Source organism: Maniola jurtina, chromosome 11 (assembly GCF_905333055.1).
Source record: "Maniola jurtina chromosome 11, ilManJurt1.1, whole genome shotgun sequence".
NCBI classification, from domain to species: domain Eukaryota; kingdom Metazoa; phylum Arthropoda; class Insecta; order Lepidoptera; family Nymphalidae; genus Maniola; species Maniola jurtina.
The window spans coordinates 8,780,201-8,797,798 of NC_060039.1; the positions used below are offsets into that span (position 1 = coordinate 8,780,201).

General features: G+C 39.1%; 1 protein-coding gene across 2 annotated transcripts; it reads left to right on the plus strand.

Annotated features, from left to right (window-relative positions):
* The first annotated feature begins 429 nt into the window (after window positions 1-429).
* LOC123869795 (condensin-2 complex subunit D3-like) lies at window positions 430-16,759 on the plus strand. 2 transcript variants are annotated; one of them, XM_045912833.1, is made up of 21 exons: window positions 430-1,212; window positions 1,287-1,447; window positions 2,453-2,572; window positions 2,947-3,090; window positions 3,583-3,682; window positions 4,290-4,444; window positions 4,633-4,821; window positions 5,593-5,754; window positions 6,036-6,188; window positions 6,844-7,025; window positions 7,322-7,478; window positions 7,834-7,963; window positions 8,450-8,530; window positions 8,901-9,035; window positions 9,388-9,562; window positions 9,945-10,094; window positions 10,582-10,715; window positions 11,460-11,675; window positions 12,274-12,347; window positions 15,420-15,557; window positions 16,418-16,759. In XM_045912833.1, the coding sequence occupies exons 1-21, from the start codon at window positions 558-560 to the stop codon at window positions 16,625-16,627; spliced, it is 3,621 nt and encodes a 1,206-aa protein (XP_045768789.1). In that variant the 5' UTR covers window positions 430-557; the 3' UTR covers window positions 16,628-16,759. The 2 variants fall into 2 exon arrangements, with proteins under 2 accessions (XP_045768789.1, XP_045768790.1); XM_045912834.1 differs by having other exon boundaries at window positions 3,583-3,676.
* The last annotated feature ends 839 nt before the right edge of the window (window positions 16,760-17,598 follow it).

Below are 17,598 nucleotides of genomic sequence, written 5' to 3' on the forward strand. Positions count from 1 at the left end.
ACTAGAAGGCTTGATTTTTCGAAAAAGGTGACAAGGACAAGTGCCAGTCGAGTAAACGTCAGTATGGTACGTAGGTACCATATATATTTTTTTCTCTCTCGTCTGGCTTTACACTGACCAGCCAATGTCAAGTTTGTCGAAGAGATAATGTGTATAAGTATGGACTTTGTCTTTGTCTGTGCCGGCGCTCACCGACATTCGCGCGGTGCCCCTAGAGCGCTTCCCAGCCAGTTCCACCACCAATAAACACCAACAGAACACAAAAATCGGCCACTTCTAACAAAAAAAAACACTCCAAAAAGGCACCGCACGCACGCCAGCAAACGCCAACACCTATCATAGATTAATATATTGTATGGTGATCTGTGAACTAATTAATCTCCGGATTCTGTGATTACTATCACTGTTTTGTTTGGTTTTGATAACGTAGTGATTCTACATACTCTTTGGTTTTGTTCGTTTTGACTTTTGGTTTTGTTTACTATTACATTACTTTACTTCACTAAAAATTCGGCAAGATAATTGATGAAGTTTTATTAACAAAATATAGAAAGAAAATGGAGCATGTCTTAGAGAAACTTAATAAACTACAGTTAGATTGTTTGGATGAAGAATGGGTGCAAGCAATTTTTTATTCAGAATTCATGGAGTTTGGTGACTTGCCTGCTGACTATGAAAGTGTATTAGAATCACTTGAGATAAAAAATACATTTCGGAGTATAATGAAAGCAGTTAATGCATGGCTGAAAAGTAATTCCGACGACCAGGAAAAATCATGGACGAACTTATCGAATCAACTAAAACATCAAAACTTACTAGCCGTTTTAGCATACTTTATAGATTATGGCGGCAAAAATGTTACTTCTAAAGAGCACAGAAACAATGCTATATTTGCTTGTAGGGTATACTACAAGTTACTCTCTATTCCTGGTTATAAGGCATACCATATTTACCATTCACAACTATTCGCTCATTCTCTATTATGCCTTAGTTATCCTAAATCTATGTGTGACAATGAAGATAATTATTTTAACAGTAAGGAATTGACCCACGAAGTCAATTCTGTTATAAATGAGTTGGGTAACTATGTCAGTGATCTAAGGAGTATTGTTCATGACTTGCACCTGGGCCCCAATGATATGAACTTTGAAGATATTTTGAGTAATCTGGTTGATATAACTGGAGGTGCCATTGTAAACAAACTTCACATAGGTATGTAAAATATATACTTGGTGTTTGTATAATATAAAATGATCAGATTTTTTAGTACTTGTATATTTTTTCAGATAAAATCGAATTGGGTAACATTTCTAGAGTAATATATGAAATTATTGACATTCTTATATGTGAAGCGGATGGTAACCCAAGTTCTACAGCTATCAAATTACTATTCAAATGTTTACTGCCCAAATTCATCGCTGCATCTCTGGACACACGTAATGTCAATGTATGAAATACGAATCAATTGTTGATTCTACTACATAGCATTTCTACTTAGTATAAAATAAAGTCGCATCCCGCTGTCTGCATGTACACTTAGATATTTTAAACTTTGCAATAGATTTTAATGAGGTTTTCACCAATAAGAGCGATTCAAGAGAAAGGTTTATATGTATGGTTTAATAGTTCATGTTAAAATGTATGGTTTAATGTTTCATGATAAAATTACAACTCTAAACACCTGTGCTAAGCTGGTGCAGGTTGCTAGTAAATAATAAAGTAATTGTGTTACAGTTTTCAGTAGTAAGTAAAGAACTTTGTTATGAAATATATTTAATTGAGATATGAGGTGGAGTTTATATGGATCAAAGGGGCTTAAATACTGCTTCAACTTTGATTATCAAATTAGTTGACCTTCGCCATTATTTCAGATTTCAGATCTCATCCATACTTCCATACTAATACTATAATCCATACTTTAATATTATAAATGCGAAAGTGTGTCCGTCTGTCTGTCTGTCTGCTAACTTTACACGGCCCAACAGTTTGACCAATTCTGACGAAATTTGGTACAGGATTAGCTTATATCCCGAGGACGGACATAAGCTATTTTTTATCCCGGAAAGAGTTTCCACTGGATTCCCAAAAACCCATCCGCTTAACCGATTTATATGAAATTTGGTACTGAGGTAGCTTGCATCCCTGTAATTGACTACTTTTTATCCTGGAAACTCAAACAGTTCCCACAGGATCTCTAAAAACCTAAATCCACGCGGACGAAAGCGCGGGTGTCCCCTAGTTAAACATAATTGCATTATGTTACCAACATTATACTATATAATTATTTTGTATGTAAAGTTAGTAGGAAGTGCAAGTGTCAAGCCATGCCTTTTAGCATTTAAATAAGATACTTAGTTGTTATCCATTTTTAATTTCTAATTATATTTTTTTAGTATTAAATCATATTCAACTTCTAGTTTCTAGTGTAATGTAAGTGTTCTTCACTTTTCAGAACATTGTCAGAGCGTCATATGTGACTTATTCAGGTTTACTTCTCACTAAGTATGGAAAAGCTGCCTTATCAGGTTATGTAGTGCTGTTGCAGCATCTGTGCTACAATTCAGATGGACTTGTGAGTGTTTAATAATATAAATATTTTACTACAAACCAAAAGGTATCTGTCCATATTACAAATTGGTGTTAAGAGGCAACTTGCCCAGTGGAGAGAATTTCATGTTTCTCAGCTATATAATGCTCTCTCTTTGATTAATGTATCACCTGTGGTATTTTCAACTGCTGCCAGACAATTTGGATGGTTAGAAGTCTGGTCATGGTTGTTTATTTAAGAAATATTACTAGTGTGTAGCGGAAACTACTTCTGACGAGGTTCCCGCTACAGCCACGTAGCGGGAACTGACGTCAGCAGTTTCGCCTATGTCGCTTGTAGAACAGGCCACACCAGTTGACCCACAACAGCCATTACCTCTGTCCATGTATTTATTTCAGGAGAAGGCTGAAGTCCGCACTGCTCGAGTATCCCTGGTGGTGGGTCTAATGAGCTTATTACCAAAGAAGTCATATAAAAAAATTGTCAAATGGTTGCTGACTTTATCTACAACTGCCAAGATTACACATCGACAAATTGCATTGGTATGTCAGCTGTTAGAGAGAATTCACACATACCACTACCACAACACGTGGACTAGTACTAATTTGCATTAAAGTAAAAAGTGTAATTCACTCAGACCACATTTTGTGACCAAATTCAACCGTGTGGGTGATATTGACCACATTGCTCCCACAATGCAACCACCAACGACACTGCCCATTAGTGGCTAATGCAACTATAGGTGTGAATTATCTCTAATTATTTTTATCTTTTAAGCAAATATTAATGCAACAAAGAATTTCCTCTTATACTGTATAGTAAAGAGTAGTTCTAGCTTTTACCCTGGGCTTTGCTTGCTGGAAAATTGGTATTGATCTTATGTTTTGTGGCCCGATTTTGGTCAAAGTTCAAGGAGTATTAAAGTCTGATTTTAGTATGTGCCACAAACTGCAAAAGGAAATTCTGTCCAGTAATTATTCAACCAATAAACAATAATTACAATATGAAATACTGAATTAATATTTTTATTTTAGGAAATGTTGTCAAAACTCCTCAATAATGATCCTGAAGAACCTAAACCCATGCAGCCTAATGAAAATGCTGCAAAGCCAAGAGAGGAAGCAACAGGTGATGGTAGATCAAAATGAACTTTTGTAGGAATAGGACTGCTTTTAACAAATTCGACTTTATATTACATAGATTAAGTGTTATTTTTACATACTATTTGGTAAAAAACCATTGCAAAAACCAGTGAAGCCTGTGGAGCTTCAATATTTGCTTATATACTGATAATATTTTGAATTATAAAAAAAGAGTAACAAACATTTTTAGTTACAGTTTTTAGTATCTAGTTCAAGAATAAATATTTGTTCAGAATGATTTAATTTGTTTATGGGGAAAGAATTCAACCCATTTGATATTGAATTTTTCGTTTGAACTTTGGAATATCTGAACTCTCAGATATCCAATACCATGTGGCTGACATTGTGCCTTATTCTATTGTATACAATTACTAAGCTAAAATGTCAGGTTTAAATATTGCTATCACTTTTATAATGCTCCCTACTGAAAAGTACAGCAATAGAAACAGACCTGTCAAATTAGTTTAGAGATTGTGTACAACAGAATTAGCTATATTATCCAAAAGGATAAGTTTATAAAATAAACATTGTAAAAAAAGTTAACTTTATGTGGGTTGGATATTTCACATCCAATTTGTGATTTATACAAAAATTTTCAGTGGAGAATAACAAAAGTGATCAAGTAACAGAAAATCCACCTCTGACTGAAAACCAGGATGGTGGAAATAACGATAAGCCACAACCAGGAACGTCTAACGCCGAAGTCTTGACTGAAGACGAAAGCAGTCAAGAGCTCCCACCTGCAAATGAAATTGTAATGTATTAAATCTATTCAAATTTTCCTTATAACATAGCATGTTATATAAGTCAAACCTACCCAGATAAAACTATATTTGATCACAGTTTACGACAGTTAGGGAACTTGTAATAAAACGTCGAAGCTTCGACATGGGCTGGCGATGGGCTGAGATGATAATGAAGCATTATTATTTTATCATATAGGAGGATTTAACAGAGGAGGATGTCGCGGGTCTATTGCGTCAACGTGCGCACACCGTAGCGCATGCAGAAGTTTTGCGTGCGGTGTATGAAAGAGTGCACGACACCTCCAGCACGCTGCGTACGCGCGCCCTCAATATACTCACAGAGTGTCTCAACTCCGACTACCAGCCTATGAAAGACGCTATCAAGGTGAGTACTCACATGATATTCCACAATAATTATTGCAGTGAAAAGTAGTTGTCAGTTACTGTATACATTGTACACAAATTCACACACACAAAGTAGGATTGCACTACTTGTATTTAACGCACGCACACTACAGAACAGGATAAGGTATTTCATTTATTTTCTTTTAATAGAATGTAAAAGTTGATACTTCATAGGAGCTAGACAACCATTGTCAAAAAAAGAAAGCTGAAGTAGGTACATGTTTTAAAAAATATATGGGTGTCATTTGTGAAGATGTTAGGGGTGCTGTTTATGAAAATATATACCATTTCCAAATAAACAAAGCAGACGTGTATTTTTTGAAATGAAAAAATAATTATGGTGCCGATAATTTCTAAATAAGTACTTTTTTCGTATGTGTGAAACTTTCTAATAAAACTTGTTAACTGATGTTTGGGATGAAAACCTAAACGGAAAAAGTATAACGGGCTGCCCATTGGTTGCGCAGCGCGTATGTCCACGTGACCGAGACAAGAAGTTTTGTTGGATTTCCCAGGACATCACACGCCTTGAATTGTGGGACGATATAAATGTGTTTCTATAGTTGTGTTTGCAAGTTGTTTGTTACCATTTTCCTGAAAAATTACTGGACTGATTTGATGAGGTTTTTTGCCTTACGTGTATCACCTCAGAGCAGCTTCTTATAAATTGCGTTTTAAGTAAGGGTTTGGCCTACGAGAGGGCGCTGCAAATCATTGTGGAGTTTTAAATTATTTTGTCTTATATATGCAGGAGCTGAATGGCGACGGTGAGGTGTCTCGGCTTGCGGCGGTGGGCGCGAGCTGCGTGTGCGACGAGCGCGCGGTGGTGCGCAAGGCGGCCGTGGGCCTGCTGCACCGTCTGATCCGAGCAGCCGCCGACAGCGGTAGAGCGCCGCCCGCCGCGGACTACGCGGTGAGTGAATACTGAGTTATAGTATAGTTAGTATTATTGTCTTGTTGAACATTGCTGGCGTGTACAGAAAAGAAGCGATTGACGTGATTTTTGTAATATTGAAGATATTTCCGAGCAAGTGTGAGAAAAATTAATTACTAAAATAAATAAATGGCGCTGGTTTTTAGGATGCCATTCATAAAATTACTGAGAGATTCGCTTCCATTCTATTCATTCTTCCCAAAACAACTGACAACCCAGTAAACGTCAGCTTACTCCGTTTAGTAAAAATCCGACTGTAGATGCTGGTAGGGCTGTGCCGGGACGCGAGCATCGTGGTGCGAGTGGCGGCCATCGCGGCGCTGGGCGAGCTGGCCACGCGGCGGCCGAGCGACGAGGCTCTGGACGCGTTCCTTACCGGCCCCATGCACCAACTGTCCGACCCGGAGTCGAAGGTCAGTGTATACTTCAGTGATTGTGCCTAAATGTCAATTCACATTGGTAGCAACTCGAAACTTTCTAAAACTTTATAAAGCTCTATATCCACAATGTAACGACCGAATTTATATCGAGAATTTTTTTTTAATGAATGCTGCATTCCTAAATTTTTGCTTTTCTTGGTTGAAATAGCTGCCAATCATAATCATAAAATCATAATTTATTCATTATAAATACATATTTCACACACGTTTTACACAATGGGAATCCAGCCTAAGTTTCAGATTCATTATAGCCTGTGTATGTTATGAATTATGATACTAATTAGAAAACATCAAAGTCTGCCACATGCAATTCTAGTCAGAATCAGAGGAGCAAAACGAAGAAAGGATTATACCGACCGCGCGTAACGGGGTTTTCACTTGTGTTAGTTTGTGTTAATGTGTGTAACAGTATGACACCATATCTCTTGAAAACGAAGATGCCATGTCTCTCAAGGTTTAAACCGTTATTAATTTTTGGATGTTTCAAATCTGCAACGCAAAGTAATAATTATAGATATCATTGAAGTACGGAGGAGGAACTAAAAATCCGCAATATATATCTCCCTAACTCTAAATCGCCTTCTTTAGTCTGATTGAAATACCATATGCCTTAATTTATGTTTAACAGATTCAAGAGCAAGTTGTGACTCTCATTGAAAACATACTTATAAACCGTATTGAGAAACACGACGCACACAAAATAGAAGATCCATTACCTTGGCTGTTCTTAACTGGTATAACCCGGCATAACATGAAGAAGCATTTACTGAAGGCTTGTGCATTGCTTCAAAAGTCATCTAGTTGTATAAAGTAAGTATAAGAAACATAAATCTTTTTAACTGACTTCAAAAAAAAAGGAGGTTTTCAATTCGACTGTAAGTATGTTTTTATTTATTTAACATAAATGATTTTTCCAAGATCTGGGGATGGAGCTGAGAGATAGTCCCAGATGCTCAAACCCTATTAAATATAGATCCATCCACTAGTGAGATTGATCCCATCAGATGATAATGATGATGATGGTGTATATGGTATCCATGCCCGCGATTGATTACTCCTGCCTTGACTGATTGTTGTGTTGTATGGTGTTTTATTTTTGTTTTCAGCCATCGTTTAGTGGATCTATTGAGCACGCATTTAGGCTCGAAGAGTGACGAGCGGGATCTGCAATGTTTAGTTCTACTGGCGAGCGTGTCACGGCACATCAAGTACTCCGACGTTCGCTTCCTGCTGGACTACTATTACAACTTGGTGGACAGTGAGGTTAGTGGATCTATTGAGCACACACTTAGGCTCGAAGGGCGACGAGCGGGACTTGCAGTGTTTAGTGATCCGGAATTGATTCTCTGGGACAAAAAGATGCATATGCCAAGTTCCGGGATGCAAGCTACCTCTTTACCAAATTTTATATAAATCGGATAAATGGGTGAGCCCTTAGGAATCCCGTGGGAACTCTTTGATTTTATGGGATAAACAGTCCCCAGGATGTAAGCTAACTCTGTGTCAAATTTTATCAAAATTGGTTAAACTGTTGGGCCGTGAAAAGGTAGCAGACAGACAGACACACACTTTCACATTTGTAATATTAGTATGGATGGATTAGTTGTTTATACTGTAGGGACGCGATGCGCGATTGCTGCCGCTAACGCTAGAGCTGTTGGGCGTATGGTCGTGCAGCCTCGGCGACACGGAGCGACGCACCCTGCGCGAACACTTGGTGGCCAGACTCGCGGCCGCTGTCGATGACGGCAAGTCACATACAACTCAGCACACACACACACACAAACATACATGAATATCTCTTACATAATCATAATCGTTTATTTTGCTAGAACATTTGGGCAAACCGTTGGGCCTAGAACGCTGAAATTTTATTTGGAAGGAAAACTTACAGCTGCAATTACAAGAAGAAGAAAAATATGTACAGAAAAAAGAATAGAAAATTTTGCCCCGCGGGCGGTCTTTACTTATTTATATTATCGAATCTATTTATTATATTTTTCATTTGTTGCAACTATACAAGCCCATATCTCTTACACATACATACTAAAACCATGACACATAAACTACTAAACCCTCTTGTCTTAGTAAGTAATGTTAAAAATTCAAATAAGACATTTTTTGCAAAGATTGTCAAGGACAACAGTTGTGCTCGTAATAATCAATAGTACCTCCTTTGAATAAATGATTTTGAGTTTGAGTTTGCTACATTTAAAAAAATGTGTTGTGTAAAGGATGCAGGACGACTTGTGCGTCGCTCGCAGCCCAACTTGATCCGGACAATTTGCAGTGGGCTACTGAGCTGATGCAGTTATGTAAGTTTTTTCTTTATCTACCTAGGATGTTACGTTTTTTCGTTCGCATAAAATGGGGCTGGTTCTCAACTTTAATTAGATGGATCACAATGAAAAATTACTAATTTAGATTTCTGAAGGTTTTACTTCTACCACCTGTGAACGACGAACCAACACTATAGTATAAAATAGTTTGTAAGCTGTGACTAAAACAAACGAACTTTTTTTGGGGTTTTCTTTCACGGTTTACTGCAATGTTCTAGCTCGGAAAATTAATATTTCATACTTCCAAAAAAATTAAGATGTTCATAATAATTATGTACGGAACCCTAACAAAGCGAAGCCCGACTCGCACTTGACCGGTTTTTTGATTGTGTGTTTGCACGCTCAGCGGAGCGGCGCGCGGTGAACGGCGGCTCGGTGTCAGAGTGGGTGCGCGCGGCCGACGTGTCGCTGGTGGCGCCCGCGCCGCCCTCGCCGCAGCTGCTGCGCCTGTTCCTCGCGGCGCTCGCCGACCCGCCACAGGGTAAAATCATTTACTTTTATCGATAAATAGCTGGGCCTATAATGGACGATTCATTTGGGATCGGCGATCCACAATGGACTTGAACGACGAACTTGACTTGGCGAACATGAACTGATCCAGCTTTGAAAAACTTGCGACCCCTGCCGTGCCGTTTCAAACTGCTCTAGCCGATGCAAACCGTATCAGTCAGCCGCGGGTACGTCGTGGCAAGGAGCGTGCGCTCCAACAGAATGTGCGTTTGGATCGCTAGTACGATCGAAGCGCGCTGCGCGGTGGATCGTCCGGCATAGATCATAGAAAGAGTTGTATTCGTCGGGTCCTAATTTGTGAACTTTATCTCGTATTGTTGTAGAATGGACGGACATCGAGCGCGGCGAGTGCGTGGCGGGCGCAGGTCGCCTGTGCGTGCGGTCGCGCGAGGCGGCCTCGCTGCTCGCGCCGCCCTTCGCCGCGCTGCTGCGCGACGCGAGCGCGCCGCTCTGCGCGCGACACAATGCTCTGCTCGCACTCACCGACATCTGTACCAGGTATTACTGTACAGTGGACGAAGGTAGCGGGCGCGGGCCGCCTGTGCGTGCCGTCACACGAAGCGACTTCCGAGACTAGCCATGACTAGACCAAGACAAGACAAATAAAATGATAATCATTTATTTCGACCCGGAAATCATATTTTTGTTTTTTTTTGTAATGACACACACAATTTCATACTAATGTTAGTAATTCACAGACAACACCAAGACACATACAACACCAGACCAAGATCCCGGAAAATCAAAAAGTTCCCACGGTATTTTTAAAAACCCTAAGTCCACGCGGACGAAGTCGCGGGCATCATCTAGTAGTTATTAAAAATATCGATGCAACTTCCTTATTACACCGTTTTGTTCCTCAATTATACTTTATATGCAGATACTCGTGCATTATGGAGCCGCTTCTGGAGTCGGTGTGCGGTTGTCTCGACACGTCCACCGCGGCGCCTCTGCGGCGAGTGGCGGCGCGCTCGCTCACGACGCTGCTACTCGCTGGATACCTGCGCTTGAGAACACCACTGTACTATAAGTAAGTTTGAATTTGGAACTTGTACGGTCTTATCATTATATGACATCATCATTATATCAAAGAACTGCGCAGTTTTTTTTTCTCTATATCTCTTCCATCTGCGATCAGTCCTTGGACTAGAAACAGATTTGAGGTCCGTAAATGTTCACAATTTAAACCCCCCCCCCCCCCCCCTATCCACACTTCTCTTGTCAGATTAAAACTGTTCATAGATTAAGAATAACAATTTGTACAGTACGATGTCAAGTGGGCCGGAAAACACGCCACGAGCATGAACTAGGGGGCTGATTGCTATTCAGTGTTATGTGTTATATACCGTTGACGTTATTCGTATGGTTGGTACTCAGAATTCTTTGAATGACGTCTGTAACTCAACACATTCTTCTTTTTAAGGTTCCGTACTTCCGAAAAAAATCTATCTGTCTATCACAACCTATTTGCACGTAGCGGAGAAGTGGTCAAGTGACAGCGTGCCTGTTGTGTGCAGGTATTGCGCGCTCCTGGCGGACGAGGACCACGACGTGCGCGAGCCGGCGGAGTACTACGTGTCGTGTTGCCTTACCGTGGACGCGATCTACCACCACTTCGTGGACTGCGTGCTGCACTACAACCAGGATACAGGTGGGTCAGTCGTATGGTGATGAGGGACGGAACTCCTCAACGGTTAACATCAAGTCAAAGGCGATCAGTCAAATAGCTTAGAAATTTTTTCATTTCTTTCTTATAAGTAGATGGTCCGATTTCGGGAAGAAAAATTACTACCTACAATAATTTTTTTTTTTTTTTAGTGCAATTCAATACTAGTTAGATTATAATTCAGAACATTTTCACGAGGAAAGTTTATTATTTGGCTATTGATTTACTAAGCTCAACCAGTCCAAACTGGGACAAGTCAACTAGTAAAGTTAAGATATAAAGAGCGTTTGTTTTTATGTTGCAGTGCGGCGCGAGCTGAATTGCTTTATTGCGTTGTAACAAGTTGGCCGGATTGGAGTTAGATTATTTATCTCTCTCTCTTATAGGTTCAGTATATTCTACTAACCATACCCGTTATTGTGTGGTTAGTGGTTGCACTATAACTATGTGGTGTACATGTATGATTTAAAGTTATTTATTATATTTACTAATACAATTAAGTATTCATTTATACATATACAATATAATATATACTACAAAATAAGATTCTGTGTATTGCGTGTGAGTACTATCCAAGACACCTTGTTTCTCCTTTCACCAAAGATTGCCTGGTGGAGATCGCTCTGAGCAATAAGGCCGCCTTTGTATACAACTTTTTTTAGTTTCTTTGTTTTGTCTTGTTTATTTCATGTTTGTGTGCAATAAAGTTTTCCATGTATCTATGTCCAGAGAGCATATCGTTCGACGCGCGGCAACTGGTGTACGACGTGATGCTGCAGCGGCTGTCGGCCGTGCAGAAGCTCAACGTGCAGTGCCGGCTGGCGCGCGAGGTGCTGCAGCACGCGGCCGACACGTGCGACGAGGGCGACGACATCCCCGCGCCGCTCAACGCGGCGCTGCTCGACGCCATCACGCTGCTGTGCGGCCCGAGGATGAAGCTGCCCAGTAACTCACTTTATACATTTTACAAAATAAACTTAAACACTAAAACCCGACTGCTAACCGCGAACTGCCGATAAAATTGTTTGTCTGTCGCTCTGTGTATTGTAACATTGTACTATATTTATACAAGGTGAAACCTGAATGCTAGCAAAAATTTTAGTGATTCGAGTGAAAGTGATTTGAGTGATTCGAGAAATTTTAGTGACCTCGAAGGTGGTGGACCTTGTTTGCAGTGCAGCTCACGGATGAAACTGCCCAAATTGTTCTAGTTTTATAAGCTTGTTCGTCAAGATCGCTTCAGCGGCTGAGCAGTAAAAAGATAACACACACAGATACACTGAGTCAGACATACTAGCATTTATATTATTAGTATGGATATAAGGCGTATTAACACATGTGCCCACACTTTCGCGAAGTGAATCCAAACTATGTGATGAAGGCGACGAGATCCCATCACCATCAATCATTACAATAGTCAATACATATATTAAATATTGGAGATAAAGTTCAGTTTACTTTGCAACATCTTAAAAAAAGACGCGTTTTGCCGCTTCGGCTGTGACGTAATTGTGCTTTGAACTAATTAGAACTCTTGTTTTAGAAAAAGCTGACAAAGGAGGAGATGCTGATATAGACGATTTACACGAAAGAGTCACCACCAACATTGTATCTCATGTAAGTAGATAATATTTGAATGCTTTTAGCGTAGAATCCTTTTAAATGTTCCACAGCCACACCAGAGCAAACCGGTTTGATGCCACGCCGGGCATCAAATCGTATGAAAACGTCCAGTTCCATTCATACATACAACAATTTACAGATGTGCTTTCGCAAACTCATTTTTTATAAAAATACCGGCCAAGTCTGAGTCAGACTCGAGCTCTGAGGGTTCCGTACTCGGGTATTTTTCCGACATTTTGGAAATCAAAAATTATTATGCATAAAAATAAATAAAAATATGTTTCAGAATGTATAGGTAAAGTCCTTTCATTTGATACCCCACTTGGTATAGTTATCTCACTTTGAAAATTGAAACACATTTTAAATTTTTTAATGATGATGTAAACACAAATTCACGGTTTTCGGATTTATTCCTTGGGCTATAAGACCTACTTGCCTGCTAAATGTCATGATTCTAGGTCAACGGGAAGTACCCTATAGGTTTTCTTGACAGACACGACAGACTGACGGAAAGACACAGATAGAGTGAGAGACAGACAGACAACAAAGTGATCCATTTTTCATCTGACGTACGGAACCCTAATATGCTGTCAAATTCTTTCTCTCCGAGACTTCATTATGTCAGTAAAACAGATTTTATAATGCGTCCGAACTAACAAAGGAATACAATTATAAATAATAATTGTTTGAGAGTTTAAGTTTAAATTAATAATTGAGAACCAACTCTTTTTTGGAAGTCGATTAAACAGTTTGTGGGGAAATAATTCTAAATTTTTATAGGTACATGGATTATAATAAATTTTTCTAATGAAAAGATTAAGATCTGGATTAAAACAAAAAACTTTTCTTTTTCTTAGACATTGTCGGAGAAAAAAAAGGTAAAATTTAAAATATCATTTCAATTTTTCACACCACTCGCTCGACAATGTCTTATTACAGACCTCTTATGTAAATGTACAGTACCTCATAACTTTATAACATTCCTATGACTTAGCCGGGTTGTAATGTTCGGAAATCCATTACGTTTTAAGGGATGTAATGTTAAGAGGTTTTAGTTGCTATGCTGTCATGTTTAGTTGTTATAAACAATTTGCTCCCAGAAATTTCTAAAGACAGATAGGTAGGTACAAGTATATGTACCTGCCTATCTGTCTTTAGATAGGTGTCAATGTATCAAGATTTTGATTTTATTGTCTCGCGAGGTGTGAAAATTAGAGTATTGAACTTGGGAGTAATGCTGTCTTTGTCTTGGGCGCCCCTAAACCCCGCGCGTCACTCAGGATTCTAGAAGCAACACCCTCGCTACGCTCGGTAGTAACTCTACAATTATACCTCGTTGCGCTTGGGATTTATCCCAGTGACCATTACCGCCATGTTGAATAACTATATAGTTTCCTTAACAGTTGAGCCTCCCCCGTTTTCAGGTTTGATTAATCCACAAGTCCTGAAAAGTGTATTTATTTCTTTATATTATTTATTGTTATACATATCATATTTAATCCATGGGTCCTGGAAAGTGTATTTATTTATTTATATTTATTAAATTTATTCATATTATATATTAATGTACACGGCATTTTTGTTACAACCAGTGCCACAAAAACCAGTAGTTACTAAAAGTATTGAATAAATTTTGCAATATATATATAATATACATATACATATATTATGTAGTTGTTGGGGGTTTTTGTTTAATAAATGTTAACTTATTTATTAATTCTCTCTATGGATTGTTCTCTAAATGTATAGCAAACTTTAATGTAGTTCCAATACGTGCGATTTAGGCGGCCCACGAGTCGCTTAGCTCGTGAGTATGTGGATTAAATAAGGAGCTGGCGAATAAAACGGCTTTTAAAATTAAAACAGCAAAATGCTTTTTTTTTCTTGAATCCGGACGTTTTGGCCCGATTTTTTCCGTTTTATTCGTGTGGTGGTGCGATTTACTTGCTTTGGTGGCTGGCTTTTCCTGCATGTTTAGCAGTGGTAGGGCAGGCGGTGCGTATCGCATGCTGCATGTTACGCCATACATATTTCTCTGATTTAGTGGATATTAGCAAATTAATTTTTGGTTCCTTGTATATCATGGATTCCTTGTATATCATGGACTTCCGCAAAGTAACGCCTGCTTCTGTACAACATTGCTAATATTTCGATCGAAACGGCACAGTTATAGTGCAGTTTAACAGCTTTCATTGTGTTGTTTTGCTCCTTTTGTAAATTTTTTTGCTCTCCAGCACCTCAATTGTTGCTTGTTATTTATTGCTCTTCAATTCCTTTACGAGCTGAGGGGCTCATAAGCCGCTCAGTTCGCAATCGAAATAGAAATAAAAATGTTATATATTCAAATAAACTTGTACAAGAATATTTAAATCGTCATATGCATTTACCACTGATTTGGAATGTCTTTCCTACCGAGAAGAGCCAGCAAGAAACTGCGGTTGCACTTTTCAAAGATTCGATTCACAATAATAATAATAAGTAAAGTAAGACTTCGTGGCTCTCCAATAAAAGTTCGCGCTTGATTTAAAAAAAAAATTAAAAATTAAAAATATTTTTATTGTATTGCACTTCTACAAGTACTTTTGAATCGTCAAGAGCATCTACCACTGGTTCGGAATGTCTTTCCTACCGAAAAGATCCATTAAGAAACTCGGCAGTTGCTCTTTTTAAAGATTGGATATTATGCCATGTATAAAAGTAATGGAAGTCCGATTGCTGGAGTGAGCTACAGGTCAAATCCAAGCTCTTTTATCGTTCACATCACATTATCTTCGATTGTATAAGTAATATGCTTTTCTCAATAGCATAGTTTTAATAGATTTTTAAACTTGTGTAAAGGCAACTCCAAAATTGATTGCGAAAATTTTGTTATTAAATATTTGACCACAAATGACTTTTGGACCTTCCTGAATCTCGTGATTTTAAGTTATAAATTGCGCGTATTGCCCTTTTTTGTAATACAAAAATTCGCCCAATATCTGCCGCTTTATGATGATATGATCCGGCATTTATGCAGTGTTAGTTATATGTATATTTGCTATTAATAATAATTATAAATGTATACAGAAAATGAAGCGCACGGTAGCCGAGGTGCTGGTGCCGGCGGTGCTGCGCCTGTACGCGCACATGCGCCCGCGCGGCGGACAGCTCGCCACCTACCTCGTGCGCATCGCCACCGACCTGCTCAATGACTACCGACACGAGGTGACCGCGACAACCATCTACGTCCTATGGCCCCACCAACCCTCGGTTGTGCCGGATTGCGGGCGAGCTCCCCGGCACTTGATCTTGGCTTCGACTCCTCAAACACACGTTTGCTCTACTGGAACACTTATCCAATCCATCAGCCTATATGCGTCCACTGCTAGACATACGCCTTTTGAAGAGCGCGCCGTCATACCGCTTTTCCGTCTTCCTCATCCCGCCTCATATTTTTATTTCTACCAAAACATTATAAAATTAAAAAAAAAAAAGTGGACAGGGAACTCTATAAGAAATCTTCCTTCTTCAGGTCAGTGGGCTGTAGCAGTATAATATTGTAGTCTTTGGGCTGTAGGTCGTATACTGCGCTTACAGCATATATTTCTGAAAGTGAGCTCAAGAACTTTTCTATCTTGTCCGCTATGTCGTCGACATTCATTCTACTCACATGAAACGCTTTGCGATCATTCCTTATTTATACGCATGGCTAAGGTTTAAAATACTCTTCGGAGAGCAGTGTTTCCTACCACCAGTTATAATAATGATCCGTGGTCAAGCGTGAGCCTTTATTACCCATGTTAAAATGTGTTTTTTGTTGGTTTGTTTAGTTGTCCTTCACGTCGAAACGAAGTATAATGGATCGACGTGACTTTTTGCATGGGTATTTATAGTTGCACCTGGAGAGTGGCATAGGCTTTTTATTTTGAATATTTTTATTTTGAAAACCCAAAGTTTCCACGGGATTTAAAATAAATTAAGGGATTTAATCCACATGAAGTCGCAGGTTCAACTAGTGGTGAAGAATTAAAAAAAAAAACTTGTATTCTGGCCTATTCATTCGGTAAGAAATAATGTATTAACAGATCGAGGAGCTCATCGAGAACGACGAGGAGCTGGTGGAGCGCGTGCGGCAGTTCCAGGAGACGATCGGCCTGGAGGCGTCGTTCGGCAACGCGCGCAACCTGGTCACCGCGTCCGGCCCGCCCGAGCCCGACACGCCGCGCGCGCCGCGCAAGCGCCCCGCCGCGCGCCAGCCCGCGCCCACGCCGCGCAAGCGCGCGCTGCGGATATGAACACTACCGCCCACCGATGTGACGCCAAGGGACATTTCATGTCAAATAATATGGTGTATTGCACTTTATATATTGTGTATTTAATAAGTTAGTTAATAATATTATGGTAATGTAAATAAATTATGTGATGTAGTGTTTCGTTTTTTTCCATCTAAAATTCTAACGATTTTAAGAGGGCTCTCTCCGTCAGTCGTTTCATACAATCGTAGTTCCAATTTCATTTGAATATTAAGCAACCAAAGTCCATGAAATTTTGCAGACATATTCTAGAAACTAATATCTATGTCTGTGGTTTTCCAGATTTCTGTTAGAATATTCGGTTTCAAAGTTACGCGGTCTTAAAAATTTTCATACAAATCTTTGAGCCCCTGTAATTTTAAAACTACATATTTTTAGAAAAATCTAAAACACAATAGACACAGATATTAGTTCCTAGAATATGTCTGCAAAATTTCATGGACTTTGGTTGCTTAATATTCAAATGAAATTGGAACTACGATTGTATGAAACGAGCAGAAACGAGTGACGGAGAGAGCCCTGTTAACTCTTGATTGAATCACGTCATGATAAGTGTGGCTTCAGTCATAAAATTCCCCTTTTCGCACTCATGATTTGCCGGAAGGCAACTCTGCACATAGACCTCAGAATTTCTCGCTAGATCGGATGTACGCTTTTAATGTATGTATTTATATTTTGTTTACCGGGGTGATCATTTTCAGAAAATACGTCCAAATGTATAACGTATTATCTTTGATCTTTCGGTTCATTATTTAATCATTAAATCAGCGAACTGATCAATAATTATCTTGAATAAATCCTATTATTAGCTAAATTTTTCATAACAAGAAAAACAACATCAATGAAAAAGCAGAAATTCCATACAAACGAACCACAATAGTCTATATCTATACTAATAAATAAAAAGTGTGTCTGTTTGAATGGGCTAATCTTCGGAATGGCTAAACCTATTT